The following is a 24,828-nucleotide window of genomic DNA, read 5'->3' on the forward strand; positions in this document are numbered from 1 at the left end:
TTGTCAAAGAAAAAATACCTCTAACTTAAAATAGTTTAAATCAAACTCTTGGATATATAACCCAGGATCTGTAAACACTTTTAAAGATATCTGCAAAATACAATTGAATAAGCTTTCTCATTCTATATTGTGCTAGGTATCAGAGGATCCTGTGCACACACTCTGCAGCAAAGTCCCAATTAACTATCTTGTCTGCTAACAGATAGATGATGTCAATGAAGGCATCAAAAGAAGCACAACAAATGGTAACCATGGTCAAATCTTATAACCCTAAACTATGGATTGTTGATAGCAAATAATTGAGTTTATTGACACTCAGATATCAAGAATATGTAACTGAGTCAAAATTCCAACCACCTATTAATCAATGGTCAGGCTTCCCTGTGTTTTTGATTGAATTGTGATGGAAATTTCAAAGGAAATGGTTTCATTAGCTTCTGACTCTCCCACTATAAGCAAGATTTTTGGACTTTACAGGAGCACACAATATGTTTGTTTATTTAGACCAGTGCTGTTATTATCTATGCAAATATCTGAATTACTTCAAGTTCCGTGCGATTTCTGTTCAAAATTTAAAAGAATTTTTATTTTGGCCAGCCAAGGCGACCAGCCAAGTTGATTGCATATCATGCCACAGTCTTTTTTTCACGCCCTACTCTCACCAGATGAGCTCTCTAGTAAAAGCCAGGGAACATGCCAAGGCTATGCAGTGCCCTATCTCCAGAAAATCTGCAGCTGGTGTAACTCCCAACATGGCAGCTCTGCTGATTGAAATGCAGTGCAAGTAAAATCAAATCAACATCTTTGGGAAATGCAAACCACGGGATACCGGGGGTAAATGCAACAAAATCTGTATACACAGGGACAAAGGTAACCAAGAGCAGAGAAAAGCAGCTCCAAAGCATGCTGGAAAGCCACAACAATTGCAAATACTTAATCAATTAAATCCCAAAACAAAGAACTATTTTGACTAAGATGCTACAATATTCTTGTTAAAATTGATCTATTATAACAGAAGCAAATTATTTTATTTAGGTTTTGCTGCCAAATTGGAAGTTTATTCCAAAATTAAATCAATATCTGTATGTTACCAAGATCAAGAATGGACAGAGGAAGATGATTTTTCTTTCAGCTTTACCCGTTGCAGTTCAGGTTGAAAAGTTTGCTGCAGAAACACACAAATTCAAAAGAATACTCCCTACCTCATATGTATATTTCTACTGCTCAAAACAGCCATCCATATAGCATCTTAGTGTGAGATTGCCCAGTTAATGTCAATTAGTGATGAATTATGGGGAGATTTGTGCTGCTGGGAATGAGTTGAGTCTGTCCAGGCTAATTTCACTTAGGATAACAGCTGTTAAGAAGAGAGACAGAGACAAAGCTTCTATCCCATCTGCCGAGCTGTATTTAGACATGTTCTACAGGTGAAAGAATAATACTTTAACCAGGCCTCACGTTTATCTTCCTCCACACAAAAATGATGCACATTTCAATTATCTGAGGTTTTATACCAATTGCCTGTCTAATAAGCATGAGAAACATTAAATGTGTAATAGTTAAATTTTTTTATTCTAAACTTCCAATGTTTAGTATACAAATTCTTCTCAACTTTCAAAGCAAAACATAACAAAATGGAATTTATGACTTTACAAGTACAGAAGTTATACAAAACTAAGACTTAATGGTTATATAGGATCTTACACAACCAGCAGCTGTTCAAAAGTGTATTATAGGTAATGAACTATCTTTGAAGTACTGCATTTCACTGTTATAATTCCTAGAAGTATGGGATCCAATATGCACCGAGCAAGGTCCACAGACATCACCTTGTAATGTGTTCCAGTGACCTTAGATGGAAAGTAAATATTGGACAGTTGTCTGGGACAACTCCCATGCTCTTCAGAGTAATGCTGTGAGATTGTTATGACCATCTGAGGTGATAAGCTAGACTTTAATAGACAATTTCTGTAATGAAATTCAACCTGGATTATGTACTTAAATTCATAGGATCAGGAGTAGGCCATTTTATGTCTCAATTATATTCCACCATTTAATAAAATTTTTGGTTGATCAATTACTCAAATTCACCTTTGCCCCTTATTCCTTAGTACAGTTGGCTAACAGAAAATTATCACTCTCAGATTTAATAAATTATCTAGCATCAATTACAGTTTTCATAATTCTCCCATACTTTTCCAGTAGCAGCTCTTCTATATTTCATTTCCAAAATTAGTCAGTCTAGATTTCAGAGACAATGGCCATGATTACCAACTATTTCCCATCTGCACCTCCTCTCTATATCCAACACTCCCCAACCAGAAGAGTTTTTCCAAACCAAGCTGCTTTTGTTCTTTCTATCTTCTGCATTATCCCTCTGATCCTGAGAAGTTCTGATCAAATCACTTCTTGATTGTCCAAATTACCAAGAACGCAACTCTATATTTTGTAATCTCTCCTCACAGTTTATCTTTTGCAGTGCAGATATCATTCTGACAAGTCTATCCTGCACAATTTTTCAGGGCCAATATATTCTTCCTAAAGAACAGTGCTCAGAATTGCTCACAGAACTTCATGTATAGTCTAACCATTACTTTGTATAGCTGCAGCATTATGCCCATTCCAGGCCAGCATTCCATTAGCCTCTTTATTATTTGGAGTGGGACTTGACATAAATCAAACAGCAAGACCATCTATGGGATTGTCCATCTGTTCTCATCTGGGCTATTAAGGGAACAAGTGACTATAGGATGGCAAAGTTGCAAACATTCTGGCTTCAACATTGGATGTCATTGGGCAAAGAGGCTGTCATTAACCAACAGCTTAAGCAAGTGCTGGTGCAATTCCTCACATGCTTTCATCATTACGGCAGGATAATTAAGCCTCGACTTGTTTTTGGGAAAAGATGGTAGTGAAGTGAAGGTTAAGATCTTGAAGAAGGATTTATTGAGAATGCACAGAGAATTAAGTAACACCCACAGTTTTGGAATTCAGCCACAAAGATGCAATGAATTAAAACATTTGAAAGTTGCTTACTTTTAAAATGAAGGTTTCTTGTGTTCTGGAATCCAACACGAGCAAAACCTTCAAAAACAGATATACATCAGTCAAAAATAATGTTTCTATCAACACTGAATAGAGAGTCCATGCACACATACTTACCCCAATGTCAAATCTCGGCTTGAAAGTTGCATTTAAATTAATTCCATTAGAATAAAGCAAAATTGCTACTGAAATCATGTAAAACCCATGATTTTACATGATTCTGTGGGGATGGGGAGGACTAGACAAATGTTTACCATTTCCTCACCCATCTCCTCGTTTAACTTATATTTACAGTGTGCTGACACAAAGAAAGCACATCTGTGATTTTTTTTGCTTTAAATTGGCTATCGGCAGATAGTTTTCCCAAACAGGTGTTTTATAAATGACTGTAAATCAGCCCCTGGAAACACCACCTCCAAGGCAGGCGAAACCAACGATAATATAATTAGAGCCAGATACATCAGGCAAGTGGATAGTCTCCATCTGTTCAATGTCATATTTAATCACTTTTACTTCTTTAAATCTACAGCAACTGAGCTTTCATAAACTTACTTACTAAAACATGAATATTTGTGCTGCCAAGTCCTGTGGTAGCAGAGTTATAACAGCATGGAATACAGCTGGGTTGTATCTAACCCAACTGGTGGTCTATGATGCAAACAGAAATGCAATATTTTGCATTTTAATTATTTATCATCTTCAGTAAATGCTTTCTACAGGGGGTGACAAATGTCTTTAGAAAACCTGTTAACATTTTACCAGTACTTGATTTCCTTCCTTCATTTTGGCATGATGCAAAAATGTTTTTCTCTGTCTAATAAGATCTGGTATTCTCAATTGTGATATTTTGCATATAATCCTAAAGAGCATAAATATGTAAATCCAAAATTTTAATCTTGGCTTCCCAAGCTTGAGGAATGTGTGTTAATAATGGAAAGGGGTGTAAGTGGAAAGTGGTGATTTTTAAAATATGAATGTTATTATTTTAAAGTTGCTTCAGTTATTTTAGAATAACTGGAAGAGAGAAGGGATAAAGGGATAAGCTTCTTGCACATACATCAATGTGGGATGCTATCTCAGCAGTTGTGCATTTTAATTGCCTTCACTACTTTCTTTACAATAGCATAAGAATTTACTGGGAAAGTTCTAAATATCTCATTTGGTTTCATGAGGGGAGACTGTCCTCTGTCAGACTAAGAGTAGGTTTGCAAAGTTTGTGCACACACACACTTAATGTTTCTGTTTGAGGAGGACTGGATAAGTTGATGCTCTGCACCCAAAAGGTATTCAATGGGACTGGGCAGTCCTGGTAGTAAGTAGGTCCCAGGACCTACTTTTAAATATTTTTGATCATTGGTTAGCTGTTGATGGTACTTAAAGTACGTACTAATCAGAAAGTTCTAAAAACTGATAGATAGATAGATAGATAGATACTTTATTCATCCCCATGGGGAAATTCAACTTTTTTCCAATGTCCCATACACTTGTTGTAGCAAAACTAATTACATACAATACCCAACTCAGTAAAAAATATGATATGCATCTAAATCACTATCTCAAAAAGCATTAATAATAGCTTTTAAAAAGTTCTTAAGTCCTGGCGGTAGAATTGTAAAGCCTAATGGCATTGGGGAGTATTGATCTCTTCATCCTGTCTGAGGAGCATTGCATCGATAGTAACCTGTCGCTGAAACTGCTTCTCTGTCTCTGGATGGTGCTATGTAGAGGATGTTCAGAGTTATCCATAATTGACCGTAGCCTACTCAGCGCCCTTCGCTCAGCTACCGATGTTAAACTCTCCAGTACTTTGCCCACCACAGAGCCCGCCTTCCTTACCAGCTTATTAAGACGTGAGGCGTCCCTCTTCTTAATGCTTCCTCCCCAACACGCCACCACAAAGAAGAGGGCGCTCTCCACAACTGACCTATAGAACATCTTCAGCATCTCACTACAGACATTGAATGACACCAACCTTCTTAGGAAGTACAGTCGCTAACAAGTAACTAAAAACATTACAAAGAGGTTCTGAGAAGTAAGTGAAAAATTGAACAACTCTGTCAGGACCACTCAGACCCCCACCTCAAGTGTTAACAGTAAGCAAGTATGTCAAAGTTCATTGTTTCTAAAGAAGTTCTGATGTTTTGGTTCAATTCAATTTATAAGATCATCTCTAATTCGAGTTATATCTTGCACTTCAGAAGATCTCCACACTTTACCCTAGCTGCTTGTTGATAAAATATAGAAAATATATTTAAAATTATAAATATATAACTGTAAGCCATTAACAGGAGAAACCCAGAATGTGGATCTTGATTGAAACATTCTCAGAAGGTTGAAGAAAATGAATGCATGTTCCTTGACTGACTTTCTGCATTTGATTGCTGTGAAGGTCCTAAGACTGAGATTTGCAGCTTTAAGTGAACCAACGCCTCAAACTCATGATGTTTTCATAACAAATTCTATGCATTTTCCAATTTGCTTTGACTCTTATTTCTTTCAGCCGCTCTACTAGAAGCATAATTGCATAATGGGTGATTAACCACTCAATTCCCCAACACTATCCAACTCTGCCATTTGGAGCAGCATCACTGCAGGGGACTTAGCTCAGTCATGTTATGAAACAGTTTAATAGAGTGACTTTAATCACTGGGGCACTCATTAGACTCTGCTGGTATTCAGCAACCTCTGCTGACTAAGTCTGTGGTTTCCTTTACTAAGAATTACTGTCTAGGCAGCAACACAAAACAAACTACTTGGGCAAATATCAGAAGGTAGCTGGTTACCAATGCCCATGTCACGTTAGTTTCTATAGAGGAAGATGGGGAAATGTAGTTTTTTAATAAATGTAGCAGAAAAGGAAAACTGGGGGCTGGCAAACAAAGTTCTTAACAAGATGATCAACAAAACCTGATTTTTTATTGAACGTAGAGCAATCTACATAGTGAGTCAACTCAAGGTACCTAAATGAATAGTGTGAATTACTGTTGTAATAACATAACAGGAATCAATGGTCCTTAAGTTGTTCTTCCCATCTGGATAGCTATCTAATGCTCACCAATGCCCTCTGTAATTTATAGTCAGGAGATACATTTGAAATTGCAACAAAGAAGATGTTTGAATAAATTTGCTTAAGTGTGCTACTGACTTTTAATCCAATGTCTTAACCAAGTACCAGCATAAAGCACCAACCCCAAGGGTCTACCATCTGCTCTCACCCAAAACCCGTCAGGAACTTTCAATGCATTAGTGTTCAGTGATGAAGAAGCATAATTTAACTAATAAGAGAAACTACAATACGATAGTGAAAAACGTAATCAAGGCTGGTTTACTATATCACAGACGACAGCAAACATAAATGATAGAATGGCTGGGAGAAAATTGCAAAATTTACAGAACGTTCAGAAATTAAAATATTTCAAGTTAAATTGTTGTTATTTGGTTGTGATGAAATGAAAGACAAACTGGAACAATACTTCAACAGTCCAAGCTATTGTAATGGTCACAGGACAAAGAACTGTGTGAAAGCCTGATGAACAGTAAGGGAGGTAAGCAGATAGTGCAGGATTTACCTGTGGCGATTCCCTTCAGTAATCCGTATACCTCTTTGGATACTGGTGAGGGGTTTGATCTTTCAGAGGCCAGCACCAGCAGCTGGGTCAGTGGCAATGTATCTAGCTCTGAGGCAAAGAAGTCAGACAGAGCAATAATGATAGGAGAGTATTGTAAGGGGTGCAGGTAGGTGTTTCTGTCACTGCAGTTGAGACTCCATGATGAGGTGTCACCTCCCAAGTGATAGGATCAAGAATGTCTCAATGCCTCATAGTGGGTACATGACATTCTGAGAGGGAAGGTCATAATCCATATAATGACATAAGCATGAACAGGGATGAGATCCTGCAAGGGATTTCAAGGAGCCAGGTAAAAGCAGGACTTCCAGAACTAATCTCAGGATTACTCCCCATGCCACGTGCTAGTGAGGTGAGAAATAGACACACTGTGCAGTTCATCCATGGTCAAGAGGCTGGTTAGAAAGGAGGCCTCTAAATACATGGATCATTGAGCTCTTTTCCAGGCAGGTGGGACTCGTACAAACAAGATGGTTTGCATCTGAACTGGAGGGAAACAACATTTGCTGGATGATTTGCTGATGCTACTCAGGAGGGTTTAAACTAGTGTGGCAGGGGATTAGGAACCACAGCAATGGGGCAACAGTGATAGGGCTGACAGCAAGAAAGATAGTACGACAAGACTGAAAAGAAGGACAGCAATGGACAAGCTAATAACGGTGAGACTGAGGGACTGAAATGTGTGTTTTTAAATGCTAGCAGAACCATGGATGAGGAGGATAAACCTAGAGCCTGGATCAGTACATGGAATTACAATGTTGTGGCCTGGATGTGTGAGGGCCGGGGCTGACAGCTTAACATTCCTGAGCTTCGTTATGTTACATACAATAGAGTCAGTGGGTAAAAATGGTGGAGGAGCTATACTACTGATAAAGGAGAATGTCACAGCAGTACTCAGAGAGGAGGCTCATCCACTGAGGTAATCTGATGCTGCAGCTTGAAGTCATAAAAGTTCAATTACACTGATGGAACTATACAATAAAGCCCAACCCCCACAGCCAACGAGAGGAACAATTATGTAGACATGTTGGAAAGGTGCAAGAACAATAGGGTTGTCATAGTGGGGGACTTCAACTCTGGTGGTATTGATTAGAACATCCTGAATATAAGAGACTTTGATGGGGCAGGATTTCTTCAGAGCATCTGAGAGGAGTTCTTGAAACGGTATGTGAAGAGTCAAAATAGAAGATTCTGGAAAATGAGCCAAGCCAGATGACAAGCTTGATAAGTGGGTGAACATTTCTGGGAAAAATGGCCACAATTCATTATGTTTTAAGATAGTTCTTAGTAAGGATAAAATCAGTTCTTGCAGGGAAGCATTAAATGAGGGAGGGCAAATTATCAAAGGATAGAGGCCAAGGGGTGCTGATTGGGAGCAGTTGAACAAAGATACTGATTCCGAGTTAAATATTGAAAGTAGTAATACATTGGGAGCACATAGAAAATCTGAATAAGCAGAAGACTACACCATCCCCAAAAACTGCACTGTCATCCTCCTGTCCCATCACCACAGACAACGCCACCGTCCTGTCCCATCACTAGAGACAACGCCACCGTCCTGTCCCATCACTAGAGACAACATCACCGTCCTGTCCCATCACCAGAGACAACACCACCATCCTGTCCCATCACCAAAGACAACATCACCGTCCTGTCCCATCTCCAGAGACAATGCCATCGTCCTGTCCTATCTCACCCCCCTCCTGTCCCATCACTAAAGACAATACTACCGTCCTGTCCCATCACCAGAGACATCACCATCCTGTCCCATCACCAGAGACAATGCCATCGTCCTGTCCTATCTCACCCCCCTCCTGTCCCATCACTAAAGACAATACTACCGTCCTGTCCCATCACCAGAGACATCACCATCCTGTCCCATCACCAGAGACAACGTCACCGTCCTGTCCCATCACCAGAGACAACGCCACCGTCCTGTCCCATCACCACAGACAACGCCACCATCCTGTCCCATCACCAGAGACAATGCCATCGTCCTGTCCTATCTCACCCCCCTCCTGTCCCATCACTAAAGACAATACTACCATCCTGTCCTATCACCACAGACAATGCCACCGTCCTGTCCCATCACCACAGACAACGCCACCATCCTGTCCCATCACCAGAGACAACGTCACCGTCCTGTCCCATCACCAGAGACAACGCCACCGTCCTGTCCCATCACCACAGACAATGCCACCGTCCTGTCCCATCACTAGAGACAACGCCACCGTCCTGTCCCATCACCAGAGACAACGTCACCGTCCTGTCACATCACCAGAGACAATGCCATCGTCCTGTCCTATCTCACCCCCCTCCTGTCCCATCACTAAAGACAATACTACCATCCTGTCCCATCACCAGAGACATCATCGTCCTGTTCCATCACCAGAGACAACGTCACCGTCCTGTCCCATCACCAGAGACAATGCCATCGTCCTGTCCCATCACCAGAGACAACGTCACCGTCCTGTCCCATCACCAGAGACAATGCCATCGTCCTGTCCTATCTCACCCCCCTCCTGTCCCATCACTAAAGACAATACTACCGTCCTGTCCCATCACAGACACTCTCCTGTCCCATCTCTAGAGACAACACCACCATCCTGTCCTATCTCACCCCCCCCCCCCGTCCCATCACTAAAGACAATGCTAAAAAATACTTCTTGCTGTAGAAAAGCAAGACAGTTGTGAGGCTTAACAGAATAAACAGTGCAAGAGTTCTTCAACACTAAAAGAGCCAAATGCCATTCATCACAGTGTTTGGATAAGAGTTAGCTACAAGACTGAGGTGAGGTGAATAGTTTTCTCTGACATTTGCTAATCTTCATTCACCTCTGCTGCAGGATGTGGTGATTTTAGAGAGGAAGTTGATATCGGGGATGGCAGAAAGAAGAGTTAAACATAGAAACATAGAAAATAGGTGCAGGAGTAGGCCATTCGGCCCTTTGAGCCTGCACCACCATTCAGTATGATCATGGCTGATCATCCAACTCAGAACCCTGTACCTGCTTTCTCTCCATACCCCCTGATCCCTTTAACCACAAGGGCCATATCTAACTTCCTCTTAAATATAGCCAATGAACCGGCCTCAACTGTATCTTGTGGCAGAGAATTCCACAAATTCACCACTCTCTTGTGTGAAGAAATTTTTCCTCATCTCGGTCCTAAAAGGCTTCCTCTTTATCCTTAAACTGTGACCCCTCGTTCTGGACTTCCCCAACATCGGAAACAATCTTCCTGCATCTAACCTGTCCAATCCCTTTAGAATTTTATACGTTTCAATAAGACCCCCCCCCCCCCAATCTTCTAAATTCCAGTGAGTATAAGCCTAGTCGATCCAGTCTTTCTTCATATGAAAGTCCTGCCATCCCAGGAATCAATCTGGTGAACCTTCTCTGTACTCCCTCTATGGCAAGAATGTCTTTCCTCAGATTAGGGGACCAAAACCGCACACAATATTCTAGGTGCGGTCTCACCAAGGCCTTGTACAACTGCAGTAGAACCTCCCTGCTCCTGCACTCAAATCCTTTTGCTATGAATGCCAACATACCATAAGTTGAGGTGAAAGATCAGATTGGCCATAAAACAGCACCGTTTGGCCTAACCTTACTCCAAATTCTTATACTCTTAACCTACTGCTGAAACCAGCTGGAGTGAAATCAGCAACAATTGCTTTCATGGCTGCTTCCTTTTCTTACTTTGAGGGGATGTTCGACACTCATGTGCTAACACACTTGCCCACATGATACGAGCTTGGTGTGGCATGAGCCACAAGTCTGTATTTGCATAACAGATTTCATGTCTGTATCAAATGATTTTATAAACAAGGTACCAAGTCTAATTCATTCCATGTTGTCTGTGGAATAAAAGTCAATGTAGTAGTCTTAGGATAGGATGGGGTAAGAAGAGCAAATATTCTTTCCTGAATTATATTAGTAAATACTTAATTGAACGTTATAACTTTATTCACCCAAGGTGGCACTGGTGATACACTATATGGCGGTGTTTAGTGGGCAGCAAACAAAACTACAAACTATTTTACTAAAGATACTTCTCCTGGACTACAATCACTGCAATCCACTGTCTGGAATTTCACTTTGGGAGTTGTGCTTTTGAACTATCTGAACAATCTGCCATTTTCACGGTATTCTGAAAGATTCAGCAAACTGGTGCAGTCTTACATTGATTCTACGATGTTGTTTGAGTTATTGAGTATGCCAACAAGAAAATGAATCTTAGGGTTGTATGTATATGGTGACAGATATGTACTTTGATAATAAATTTACTTTGAACTTCGTTCTTTTTTCCACACTTTGGAAGTTCGATGGTCTTTGTTGTGTGAGGTTTTTCTGCGGATTCTATTGTGTTTATTTTGTAGCTGCCTGCAAGGAGATGAGTCTGAAGGCTGTATATGGTATACATGCTTCAATAATAAATGTACTTTGCACTTTGAACTATCCAGAAGTTTCATGGGCACTAACTTTTAAAATACCGTAACTGAATTTAATACCCATGTTAGCACAGAGGAATCTGAACTCCAGCCATTTAGTCTAGACCTACAGGTTACTAGTTCAGTAACCTAGGCTTCATTCTAGTGTCATGCTGAGCTTAATTACCTCCTGAAAGCATCACCTTTCATTGAACATAGAAATCTTCAGCACATTATAGGCCCTTCGGCCTACAATGTTATGAGGACCATGTAACCTACTCTAGAAACTGCCTAGAATTTCCCTACTGCATAGCCCTCTATTTTTCTAAGCCCCATGTACCTATCTAAGAGTCTCTTAAAAGACCCTAATGCATCTGCTTCTCCCACCATTGCCGGCAGTGCATTCCACTCACCCACTACTCTCTTTGTCAAAAACTTAGCTGACATCCCCCTTGTACCTACTTACAAGCACCTTAAAACTATGCCCCTCATGTTGGCCATTTCAGCCCTGGGAAAAAGCCTCTGACTATCCACATGATAATGCTTCTCATTATCTATACACCTCTATCAGGTCACCTCTCATCCTCTGTCGCTCCAAGTAGAAAAGGTCAAGTTCACTCAATCTATTCTCATAAGGTACACCCTCCAATCCAGGTACCATCCTTGTAAATCTCCTCTGCACTCTCTCTATAGTATCCACATACTTCCTGGAATGTGACTACAACTGAACACAGTACTCCAAGTGGGGTCTGACCAAGATCTTATATAGCTGTAACATTACCTTCCAGCTCTTGAACTCAATCCCAAGGCTGATGAAGGCCAACACAACATACGCCTTCTTAACAACACAGTCAACCTGCACAGCAGCTTTGTGTATCCTATGGACACGGAACCCAATATCTCACTGATCCTCCACACTGCCAAGAGCCTTAGCATTAATATTATATTCTGTCTTCAAATTTGACCTACTGAAATGAACCACTTTACACTTATCTGGGTAGAAGTCCATCTGCCACTTCTCAGCCCAGTTCCACATCCTAATAATGTCGTACTGTAACCTCTGACAACCCTCCAGATTATCCACAACACCCCCAACTTCTGTGTCGTCAGCAAACTTACTAACACACTCTTCTACTTCCTCATCCAGGTCATTTATGAAATTCACAAAGAGGAGGGGTCCCAGAACAGATCCCGCTGAACACCACTCACTGGTCACCGAACTCCATGCAGAATACAAGCCATCTACAACCACCCTTTGCCTTCTGTGGGCAAGCCAATTCTGAATCCACAAAGCAACATCTCCTTGGATCCCATGCTTCATTACTTTCTGAATGAGCCTCGCATGGGGAACCTTATCAAATGCCTTACTGAAATCCATATACACTCCATCCACTTTCATCTTCAGTTTGCTACCAATTTATAACAAAAAAAAAATTGGGCATCAATTAATCTACTAATGGAGCCTAGTTTAAAACTGTTAACACAGAATGCTTCTGCTCCGAAAGGGAACCTGTGCACAGAACACAATCTGCCGCTATGAAAATGCAAAAGGCATTTAGGCAAGGAGCTTGGATTTGGATTTTATTTTGTTTCAGGGCATCCTACCCACCAGCTCACAACTCACATCCTCTTGCCTGCCATGAAGATGAGGGGAATATAATTTTGAGGGTTTCACTAATATAATGGAATAACTATGTCCCAAATACAGCTACATCTTCAAGGCCAATATGACCAAATAGTTGAATGATTAATTTCATGTAGAGGAGTCAGCTTCAATTTATAAACAACACAGCTGATTGGAGCTCACTAGTATAAGGGTTGGACCATGTGATTATCAGAAATGAAAATTTAGAAAATTATAGGTAATTGTGTAGTATGAGTAGGTGGATAACAAACAGACTAGGGTAATGAGCATGGTTTCACGTTATGTCAAATGAAAGTCATCACCATCAGGATATGTCTCTGAATATCTCCTTTTGGTTATTATTTCAATGACTTGGATAAAGTCCAGAAGAAGATGGCACCAGTGAACAACACTATCAAAGGCCACAGCCTCAAAATGGGTCACAAAGCAATTCCTTTCACTTCTTCTACAGTTTCTTTTTATTTCAGATATGGTTCTACTTTAGAACCTGAAATCCATATTCTGGCGGTGTGATTTTGAGCCAATCGGGCAATCTGGCACTTAGATGGAAACAGTTATTCCATACTGCGACTGGTCGAATCGCATTAAATTAATTCCAAAAAAGCTAATACTAGCTATTCTTTTCAAGCTGTATTGTGTTTCTGTGGGCTGCACAGAACTTTAAATCTGATCACTACACGTAAATTTTGAAATATTGCAAGTCCTCACTGTGGTGTAGTGTGGATACAGGGCCATTTCCATCAAGAACACCAAGGGCTCAATCACAAGAGTCTGCTGCTGGGAGACAATGCACATCATGGCTCACATCAGCTCTTCAGAGGTACCAAAGATTCTAAAACTAATTGTCTTCCCTTGCTGAATTAAAGAAAAACATGTATGTAAGCTGATTCAAAGAAAATACAAATATTTTACTTTCAGCTCCAATTACAAAATAATAAAATTGGAGTAAAGTCATGGGGAGACCTAAATCTACCTTCAACTGATCATTTAATCAGGGTTTGGCCTTGCAATTTACTCTCAGCTCTCCCTGTACTAGTCTGCAAAAGGAAGCTGTTAAAAATGATTCACTGTTATGGTTACAACAACCCATCAGTATTATTTTCATGAAAAATTTGTGAAATTGCTTAAGAAAATCAATACTTCTTGCCTCAACCATATCTGTTTAATACAAGGTCACTAAATAAAATCTCCTTTGAAGAACTAATTGAGATGTCAAAAGCTTCTTATTAATTCTCTCTGTACAATATTAGCTTCTGCTTTAGTGTCAATTCTCTTTCCAAACATGAATACAGGGATTAAGATAAACATTATCTCTCACTCATGCATAGATATGAGAGAAAAGGAGAGCACCGTAATAATTTTTAAAAACCAAGTCATTTAATATTGTGGTGTTATATAGCACCACGTACTTTCACCTCTTAGATTGTCACAGACCCTGACCCCCACAATGTTTAATCTGAAAGCTACTTTGCAGCAAATAAAACTAAAAGTTGTTTAAACAGAAAGAATAAATGCCCAAAAGTGAATTTGAAATTTTAGTTTTCAGTTAATCACAGAAAAATAATGTTAATTTTTTAAGACCAGTGTTGAAATCTCCTTTGAAATTATGTATTATACCTACATAATCTTACAATCCTCTTTCTCTCTGTGTGGAAAAAAAAACAACAAACCAAGTCATTTTTCTTTTGTTTCCTGTCAAAACCAATAGCTTCAAAGCTCTAATCTCAGCTGGTGGTTGATTTATGGTTGAACCCTTGAAGTGATACTGAAGAATTACCTTGTCAATCACCCCAAGGACTCTGAAGGCCTTCAGCTCCTCTGCAGGACTCCTCAGGTTCCAGGCAGGCCTTGAACTTAGCAGTCCTGGAGGCTAATAGAAGATATCAAAGATAGCACATCAATCACAGCAACACTTAAAGGAAGATGGCCTACTGGAGCAAATGCCAAGTTACAGAAAACTAAATTTGTCACACAACAGTTGTGGGCAAGATCAAAAGGCAATTTCTTTCCGCTTCAAATCTGCATCAAGCACCAAGGAGAACCCCCATAGAAGATATTTATTTGGTCAGGATACAATCATTGTTAAGTTTAGAGTGTGACAGCTGTTCGTAAATATCAGCAATGTATTAGTCACAAGTGTATATAGTATAGTGTAACAAAAGAACAGTTATCACCAGTCAACAAAACCTTCTCAGCCTAAAAATAAAACAAGTACCACATGTAAAAGTAACTACAAGGAGGAGCTATAGCATATTAGGACACTGAAGAAGCTATAGACATTCTAGCAAATTTCTGTCCTAACAACAGTGAAGCTGGTAATTATAGCAGTGATACAACAAAGGAGGAAGCTATTCAGCCCAATAAGCCTGTCTTTGTCAATTCCATTTGCCCATTCTTTCCCCAAAACTCAGAAAATTATTTCCCTACGTTTGTCTATGTAATTCCCTAATGAAAGCCTTATTAACCCATGAACTGGGAGTTCCTGGTAGTTCTATTTAACTCACGGTTTCCTGTACCTTTTGCCATAAAATTTTGCTTATTCATTCCAACCACATAGTGAAAATCTCTCACCCCAGGTTCATTCAAGTAAATCTCTTTTAGGGGCTTCATGTCTGTTGTAAAGCGAGGTGACCAGAATTGGACACAATCAAGCCACTGGTGATGGGTGAAGGAAAAGCTGAAAATATAAATGTAAACCACTTTTTAAGGAGGAACACACGCAAAATGCTGGAGGAACTCAACAGGACCAGGCAACATCTATGGAAAAGAGTACAGTCGATGTTTCGGGCTGAGACCCTTCAGCAGGACTGGAGAAAAAAAGATGAGGTGTAGATTTAAAAGGTGGGGGGAGGGGAGAATAAAACACAAGGTAGTAGGTGAAACCCAGAGGGGGAGAGGTAAAATAAAGAGCTGGGAAGCTGATTGGTGGAAGGACACAGGGCAGGAGAAGGGGGAGTCTGATAGGAGAGGACAAAAGGCCATGGAAGGAAGAAAGAAAAGGGGGGAGGAGCACCAGAGGGAGGAGTGGACAGGCAAGGAGATAAGGTGAGAGAGGGAAAAGGGGGATGGGGAATGGTGAAGGAGATGGGAGGGGGGCATTACCAGAAGTTTGAGGCTAACCAGACGGAATACAAGGTGTTGTTCCTCCATCCTAATTGTGGCCTCATCGTGACAATAGAGGAGATCATGGATTCCTCATCCATTAAACATCTTGCACAAATGTGCAGCACACTAGCAGTGCTTGTCCAATCTTCAATTTACCATCAATGTGGATTTTGTTTAAAATTTTGTAATCCAAGGCCTCCTAAACTGTCGCAATGAGGGTACACTCAGGTTGGAGGAAATTGATGGCATCCTCTACTGTCGCGATCAGGCCACACTCAGGTTGGAGGAAATTGATGGCATCCTCTACTGTCGCGATCAGGCCACACTCAGGTTGGAGGAATAACACCTTATATTCCACCTGGGTGGCGTCCAACCTGACAGCATGAATATAGATCTCTCGAATTTCCAGTATGCCCCCTCTTCACCATTCCTCATCTCCTTTTCCCTATCTCACCTTATCTCCTTGCCTGCACTTTCTGGTGCTCCTCCCTCCTTTTTCTTTAGAACATAGAACATAGAATAGTACAGCACATTACAGGCCCTTCGGCCCACAATGTTGTGCCGACCCTCAAACCCTGTCTCCCATATAACCCCCCATCTTAAATTCCTCCATATGCCTGTCTAGTAGTCTCTTAAACTTCGCTAGTGTAAGTGAAGTTTCTTCCATCATCTTCTGTCCTCTCATATTAGATTCCCCCTTCTCCAGCCCTGTATCTCTTTCACCTTTCAACTTCCCAGCTCTTTACTTCACCACTCCCCCTTTCAGTTTCACCAATCACCTTGTGGTTCTCTCCACCCACCCACCCCCCCCCCACACCTTTTAAGTCTACTCATCTTTTAACTCCAGTCCTGCCGAAGGGTTTCGGCCCAAAACATCAACTGTACTTTTTTCCATTGATGCTGCCTAGCCTACTGAGTTCCTCCAGCATTTTGTGTGTGTTGCTTGGATTTCCAGCATCTGCAGATTTTCTCTTGTTTGTTTTTAAGGAGGAAGCTGTGATTTGATTTTGGTGGGAATGGGTAAGGATTGCTGGCAGTTGGGCAAGGGAGAAAGAAGATTCTTGTAAATCAGCAGTAAGGAGAAATGGAGTATACCTTCTCAACTCCTTACATCCAATGGACAATCATTTCTTATTGCTGGACATCCATTCTCACTTTGAAAACAGTGAAGAAGACCTTTTTATTTCAACTAACGATCAAGGTCCAATTATCTTGCCTATTTCTGGCCAGAATATTTAATTGGCTGATTTTATCAAGCCCCCCCCCCCCCCGCCCTTTGGCTGCCTAGTCCATTAAACATCTTGCACAGACGTGCAGTACATAAGCACTGCTACCCCAAAGACATCTTCTCCAATCCACCATCAACATCGATTTTGTTTAAAACTTTGTAAAATATCTCATCATTCATAGTACAGAACAGTTCTCTCCCTCATAACCTCCACAATCATGACCTGAGCAAATTCCATTTGCCTGCATTTAGCCCCTGTACCTCGAAAAACCCTGACCTGGCAAAACTAATTTTATTTCCCTTAACTTGCACTGAGTCGTGACATTATCTTTGTTTATTGTGGTGTGTGTGTGTGTGTGTGTGTGTGTGTGTGTGTGTGTGTGTGTGTGTGTGTGTGTGTGTGTGTGTGTGTGTGTGTGTGTGTGTGTGTGTGTGTGTGTGTGTGTGTGTGTGTGTGTGTGTGTGTGTGTGTGTGTGTGTGTGTGTGTGTGTGTGGAATATGTTAATCTAAGTTTTATGCCATTTGTATTTGTCATGTTTGCTACGTTTAGTACTTGCTGCTGCAAAAAGCTCGTTTTTGTGGCATTGATACCCTGGGTGTATATGCTCATGATAGTAAACTTGAATTTGAAGCAAAAGTAAAATACAACTGAAGAATGGACAAACCCATGACTGAAGAGAACTATTATCCATGGGTGTCCTGAGACATTGAGTAGAGATCTGTTCTGCACGCATTAGGTACTCTGCAGTCTTCCTTTTTACTGCTTCTCGGCGACTTGGACTTGCTTCACCTAGAAATATCAAAGATATTAAGAAACATTTAAGTTTACCAAACCAATATCTCACAACTTGAAAAAATTAGACATTCCCAGCAAGTGCTAATGAGCGAAGTGTCTTATACCATGGATTACATGGTAGGCAGTTTTCAAATAGATATTAACCGGAGAACTACAATCTGTGCGGATCAGAAATAACATCTCCATCTCACTTGCAATCAACACCGGCACAACTCAGGATGTGTGCTTAGCCCATTGCTCTCCTCCTTCTACACCCATGACTATATGGCTACGCACAGCTCCAATGCCATCTATAAATTTGCTGATGACACAACTATTCTTGGCAGAATTTCTGATGGTAATGAGAGGGCATACAAGAGCGAGATACATCAGCTAGTTGAGTGGTGTTGCAGCAACAACCACACACTTGACGTCAGTAAGACCGAAGAACTGATTGTGGACTTCAGAAGGGGGCGAGACAAGGAAAGACACACCAGTCCTCATAGAGGGATCAGAAGTGGAGAAATTGAGCAGTACCTAGATGTCAATATCTCAATATTGGGCCTAACATATCACTGCAGCTACAAAAAGAAGGCACAACAGTAGCTATTTGGTAATGTCATCAAAGACACTCGTAAATTTCTACAGATGTACTGTGGAGAGCATTCTAACTGGCTGCATCACCATCTGGTATGGGGGGGGGGGGAGTGGTTACTACACAGGATCGAAATAAACTACAGAGAGTTGTAAACTTAGTCAGCTCCATCATGGGCACCAGCCTCTATAGTATTCAGGACATATTCAAGGAGCGATGCCTCAGAAAGATCACATCCATTATTAAGGACACCCATAACCCAGGATATGTCCTGTTCTCACTGCTACCATCAGGAACCTGAAGGCACACACTCAACAATTCAGAAAAACAGCTTCTTCTCCTCTGCCATCTGATTTCTGAATAGACATGGAACCCATGACAACTACCTCACTACTTTTTTAAAACTTTTATTTTTTGCACTACGTTTTTAACTTAACTATTTAATATAGATATACTGAGTGTAATTCACAGTGTTTAATTATTATGTATTGCACAGTTCTGCTGCCGCAAAGACAATAAATTTCACGACATACGCCGGTGATATTAAACCTGATTCTGATTCTGATGACACAAATGGCACAAGTAATTACCATCTGTGAAAACAATATCCTTTTTGGCTACATTGCTACATGTTGGCTACAGTATTTAGATTTATGAATGCAAAATACAATGGTTTCATCTGTCAGTTATTGGACTAAGATTTCAACCACGCTGTCACATTTCAATCATGGTGTCAAATTCTAAAAATGTCAATCTTTTCACAAAATAAAATATTTCAAATCAATTTCTAGTGTATACCAAAAGTCAATAAACAAAATGTGTTATTCTCTTGCCAGTAACTCTTACAGAGCAGCTTCAAAATAAAGCTTTTTTATATACATCATTGTAGATAATGCCATCTATGCCCATGAATTACACACAAATCAACCTAAAACAGTGGTTCCCAACTTTTTTGGGGTTTCTGTCCCTTGACTATGCCTCTTCCCACCCTGTCTCCTGTAAAAATGCTTTTCCCTTTTTTCAATTCTTTCGTCTCTGCCACATCAGTTCCCAGGATAGGGCTTTCCTTTCTAGATCAGCAATGTCCTCCTTCTTCAAGAATAGGGTTTCCCTTCCTAAACTGTTGATGGTGCCCTCACCACTTATCCCCTCTATTTCCTGGATATCGTCACTCACCCCATCTTTCTGCAGTCTTAACAATGATAGAGTTCCTCTTGTCCTTGCCTACCACCCCCAACTTTCCACTTTGCACAGGAATTGTTACCTCTGTGATACCCTTGTCCCTTCATCCCTCCCAGCACATCCCTGCAAGGGCCAAAATGTTACACCTACCCATTCACCTCCCCCATCACCTCCATTTAGGGCCCCAAACACTCCTTCCAGGTGAGGCAACACTTCACCTGTGAATCTGCTGAGGCTGTCTACTGTATCCTATGCTTCCAATGCAGCCTCCATGACATTGGTGAGACCCATTGCAATTTGGGGAATCACTTCATCATGTAAGTCTGCTCGACTGGCCAAAAGTGGAACCTCCTGCTGGACAAACATTTTAATTCCCATTCCAACATGTCAGTCCATGGCCTCCTCTTGTGCCACAGTGAGGCCAGCCTCTGGGTGGAGAAGCAACACCTTATATTCCATCTGGTAGCCTCCAACCTCTTGGCATGAATATCAATTTCTCCTTCAGCTAAAAAAAAAATTTCCCCCCCTTCTTCTATTCCCCATTCTGACCTCTTACTTCTTCTCACCTGCCTATTACCTCCCCCTGTGCCGCTCCCCCTTCCCTGTCTCCGATGGTCCACTCTTTTGCCATCAGATTCCTTCCTCTCAAGTTCTTTACCTTTCCTACCCACCTGATCATCCAACTTGCCCTCCCCACACCTTTTTATTATGGCATCTTCCCCCTTCCTTTCCAGTTTTTTTTCCCCATGGATATTGTCTGATGTGCTGAGATCCTCTAGCATTTTGTATGTGTTGCTTTGAACTTCCAGCATCTGCAGAATTTCTTATGTTGAAGTATTTCATATAGGACTGAATGATGTTTGTGCACCCAGTTGCTCACCAACATAAACCAGCTGGATTCACTGGTCCCTTCTGTGGAAAGCCTGAAATTGCAAAAATGGCTACTAATAACAGACTGCCCACAAGCATCATGCAAGGGGTCATCGGCCTTGACCCTCAGGCAGCTGGATCAGAAAGACATATTTACCTCCTGACTTCAGATCCTCTCATCAATGATACTTACTTGACCAAGACTCTACTTTCCAGCATTCTCAAAACATAGAACTGCCCCAGCAGGAAAGCACGCAAGTGAGGCAAAGCAACACTCCCTCATTTCAAAATCTCTTAAAGGAGGCCTCAAATCTCTCAGAAGCACAAAGGCGTTATAGGTCTTCCAGTGTGTAGTGACCAGCCAACAAGAAGAAAAATTAAAGGGAATATCGCAAAAAAACTTTTCACAAATACAGTTCTTTTGATGAAAGAATGAGCAAAAATTTGAATTGAATTTATTACTTCCATCCTGCATACACGAGAAGTAAAACTCTTTATGTTACGTCTCCGTTCAAATGTGCAATGTGCAATTATAGTAATTTATAATAAATATTATGTTCAATAGGATAGTCAATATAACATAGAAATACAGTTGTATCAGCATGAATTATGCAGTCTGATGGCCTGACGGAAGAAGCTGTCCCAAAGCCTGTTGGTCCTGGCTTTTATGCTGTGTTACTGTTTCCCAAATGGTAGCAGCTGGAACAATTTGTGGTTGGATAACTCGGGTCCCCAATGATCCTTTGGACCCTTTTTACACACCTGTCTTTGTAAATGTCCTGAATAGTGGGACGTTCACATCTACAGACGCACTGGGCTGTCTGCACCACTCCCTGCAGAGTACTACGATTAAGGGAAGTACAGATCCCATACCAGGCAGTGATGCAGCCAGTCAGAATGTTCTCAATCATGCCCCTGTAGAAAGTTCCTGGAATTTGGGGGGCCATACCAAACTTTTTCAACCGTCTGAGGTGAAAGAGGCGCTGTTGTGCCTTTTTCACCACACAGCCGGTACGTACAGACCACGTGAAATCCTCAGTGATGTTTATGCCGAGGAACTTGAAGCTGTTCACCCTCTCAACCCCAGATCCATTGATGGCTATAGGGGTTAGCCCGTCTCCATTCCTCCTGCAGTCCACAACCAGCTCCTTTGTTTTTGCAATGTTGAGGAGATGAGAGCAAAAGGTTGTTGTTATTTATCACATAACATACATGGTTCAATATGTTTCATATATCATCTCAGTAAATGAGCTTTGAATCTGTATTGCGTGCTTCTTTGGTACAACATGCACTAGATACTATGCTAAATTCTACCAAGGAAATCTGCAAAAAAAAAAAAGGCCAAAAACACACCAGAAATAGCACTATGATAGTTTGCTTCCAGAATAATGTGCTAAAGATAGCATTTTACCCAAAAATAGTACAACTGGAATCACACTACGGCACAATAATCAGAGAAGGGCACCAGTCCTTAAAAGCATTCTTCCCAATTCAGCCAGAAAGTAGCGTGAAGGAGGCAGCAGGAAAAGGGAACAGAGCTGCACGTCTCACTCACAAGGATTACAAATTCTCAAATTCAAAGTCAAAGACAAATTAAATTTATTATCAGAGTACATACATGTCACCACATACAACCTTGAGATTCTTCTTCCTGCAGGCAAACTTAGCAAATCTTAGAACAGTAACTGTAAACAAACTGTGCAAATGCAGATATAAATAAATAGCTGTAGGGATGTGCTACACACAGCACTGAAATAACGACACGCAGTCGGTAAGTCGTTTCGAGACTAGTTTATTTAAACTTCACGGCGCTGGCATTTAATCCCTAGCGCCCGCCCTCTCCGGGCGGAAATGACGTCAGAGGTGCATTACCAAACTCTCTCCCCCCAATGTCCAGAACGTACGTGGACCCGTTGTTGTTGATCACCTTGAACGGCCCCTCGTACGGCCGCTGTAGCGGTGCCCGGTGTCCGCCCCTTCATACAAACACAAACTTACAGTTTTGCAGTTCTTTGGGTACATGGGTCGGGTCCGTCCGTGCTGTGAAGTCGGTACGGGGGCCAGGTTGCCGAGCCTTTCGCGCAGCCTGTCCAGGACTGCTGCGGGTTCTTCCTCTTGCCCCCTGGGGCTGGTATGAACTCTCCCAGGACGGCCAGGGGTGCGCCGTACACCAACTCGGCCGACAAGGCATGCAGATCCTCCTTGGGCGTTGTGCGAATTCCAAGCAGGACCCAGGGAAGCTCGTCCACCCAGTTAGGTCCTCTCAGGCGGGCCATGAGAGCCGACTTCAAGTGACAGTGGAAGCGTTCCACCAGTCTGTTCGACTGTGGGTGGTAGGCAGTTGTGTGGTGTAGCCTCGTTCCCAACAGGCTGGCCACAGCCGACCACAGGCTGGAGGTGAACTGGTCGCCTCTGTCGGAGGTAATGTGGGCCAGTACCCCGAAGCGTGCTACCCAGGTTGCGATCAGTGCTTGGGCGCAGGAATCAGCAGATGTGTCGGTGAGCGGGACCGCCTCTGGCCACCTCGTGAACCGGTCCACCATAGTTAGGAGGTACCGCGCTCCTCGGGACACTGGTAGGGGGCCCACGATATCCACATGAATGTGGTCGAACCTCTGGTGGGTGGGTTTGAACTGCTGCGGCGGGGCTTTAGTGTGCCGCTGCACCTTGGCTGTTTGGCACTGCGCGCACGTTCTGGCCCATTCACTGACCTGCTTGCGAAGTCCGTGCCACGCGAACTTGCTGGAGACCAGCCGGACTGTTGTCCTGATAGATGGGTGCGCCAAACCGTGTATGGAGTTGAAAACTCGCCGCCTCCAGGCTGCCGGGACAATGGGGCGAGGTTGGCCGGTAGCCACGTCGCACAGGAGGGTCCTCTCACCTGGGCCTACGAGAAAGTCCTGCAGCTGCAAACCCCAGACTGCGGTCCTGTAGCTGGGCATCTCGTCGTCTGCCTGCTGCGCCTCCGCCAGTGCTGCATAGTCCACCCCCAGGGACAGGGCCTGGACAGCTGGTCTGGAGAGTGCGTCCGCCACGACGTTGTCCTTTCCCGAGACATGCTGGATGTCCGTCGTGTACTCGGAGATGTAGGACAGATGTCGCTGCTGGCGAGCCGACCAGGGATTGGACACCTTCGTGAACGCGAAGGTCAACGGTTTGTGGTCCGTGAACGCGGTGAATGGCCTGCCTTCTAAGAAGTACCTGAAATGCAGGATTGACAGATACAGTGCCAACAGCTCCCGGTCAAAAGCACTGTACTTGAGTTCGGGTGGTCGTAGGTGCTTGCTGAAGAACGCCAGGGGTTGCCAGCGCCCCTCGATGAGCTGCTCCAGCACCCCACCGACTGCTGTGTCGGATGCGTCCACCGTGAGTGCGGTCGGAACGTCCGTTCTGGGGTGCACCAGCATCGCGACATCTGCCAAGGCTTCTTTGGCTTTAACGAAAGCGGCCGCAGCCTCCTCGTCCCAAGTAATGTCCTTGCCTTTACCCGACATCAGGGTGTACAAAGGGCACATGATACGGGCTGCTGAGGGGAGAAAACGGTGGTAGAAATTCACCATACCAACGAACTCCTTCAGGCCTTTGACCGTTGGGCAAAGTGGCGGATCGCATCTACCTTGGCGGGCAGAGGTGTTGCCGCGTCTTTGGTAATCCTGTGGCCCAGGAAGTCAATGGTATCGAGACCGAACTGGCATTTGGCCGGGTTGATTGTGAGGCCAAAATCACTCAGGCGGGAGTAGAGCTGGCGGAGGTGGGACAGATGCTCCTGGCAACTACTGCTGGCTATAAGGATGTCGTCCAAATAGAGGAACGCAAAGTCCAGGTCGCGTCCCACCACGTCCATTAGCCGCTGGATCGTCTGTGCAGCATTCTTCAGGCCGAACGGCATTCGGAGGAACTCGAACAGGCCGAACGGGGTGATAAGTGCTGTTTTGGGGATGTCTTCAGGGTGCACCAGGATTTGATGGTAGCCCCGGACGAAGTCTACTTTGGAAAATATTCTTGCCCCATGCAGGTTTGCTGCAAAGTCCTGTAGGTGCGGCACGGGGTAGCAGTCTGGAGTTGTAGCCTTGTTCAGTCTGCGGTAGTCGCCGCATGGTCTCCAACCCCCAGCTGCTTTGGGCACCATGTGCAGGGGGGGAGGCCCATGGGCTGTCAGACCTCCGTACGATCCCCAATTCCTCCATCCTCTTGAACTCCTCCTTTGCCAGGCGGAGCTTTTCCGGGGGGAGCCTTCGTGCGCGGGCGTGGAGGGGTAGTCCCTTGGTCGGGATGTGGTGCTGAACCCCGTGTCTGGGCATGGCTGCTGTGAACTGCGGTGCCA

The 24,828-nt window shown here is 42.8% G+C and overlaps 1 protein-coding gene across 2 annotated transcripts in view; it reads right to left on the reverse strand.

Annotated features, from left to right (window-relative positions):
* The window catches only part of rps6kc1 (ribosomal protein S6 kinase polypeptide 1), a 146,588-nt gene that overhangs the window by 39,392 nt on the left and 82,368 nt on the right, over positions 1-24,828 (reverse strand). For both annotated transcript variants that reach the window (XM_073050861.1, XM_073050862.1), the window contains 3 exons: positions 17,748-17,872; positions 14,526-14,618; positions 3,037-3,084 (listed from right to left, as the gene is read on the reverse strand). In XM_073050861.1, coding sequence (XP_072906962.1) covers positions 3,037-3,084; positions 14,526-14,618; positions 17,748-17,872 — 266 coding nt within the window. The remainder of the gene's footprint in view (positions 1-3,036; positions 3,085-14,525; positions 14,619-17,747; positions 17,873-24,828) is intronic.

Source organism: Hemitrygon akajei, chromosome 7, assembly GCF_048418815.1.
Source record: "Hemitrygon akajei chromosome 7, sHemAka1.3, whole genome shotgun sequence".
Lineage (NCBI taxonomy): Eukaryota > Metazoa > Chordata > Chondrichthyes > Myliobatiformes > Dasyatidae > Hemitrygon > Hemitrygon akajei.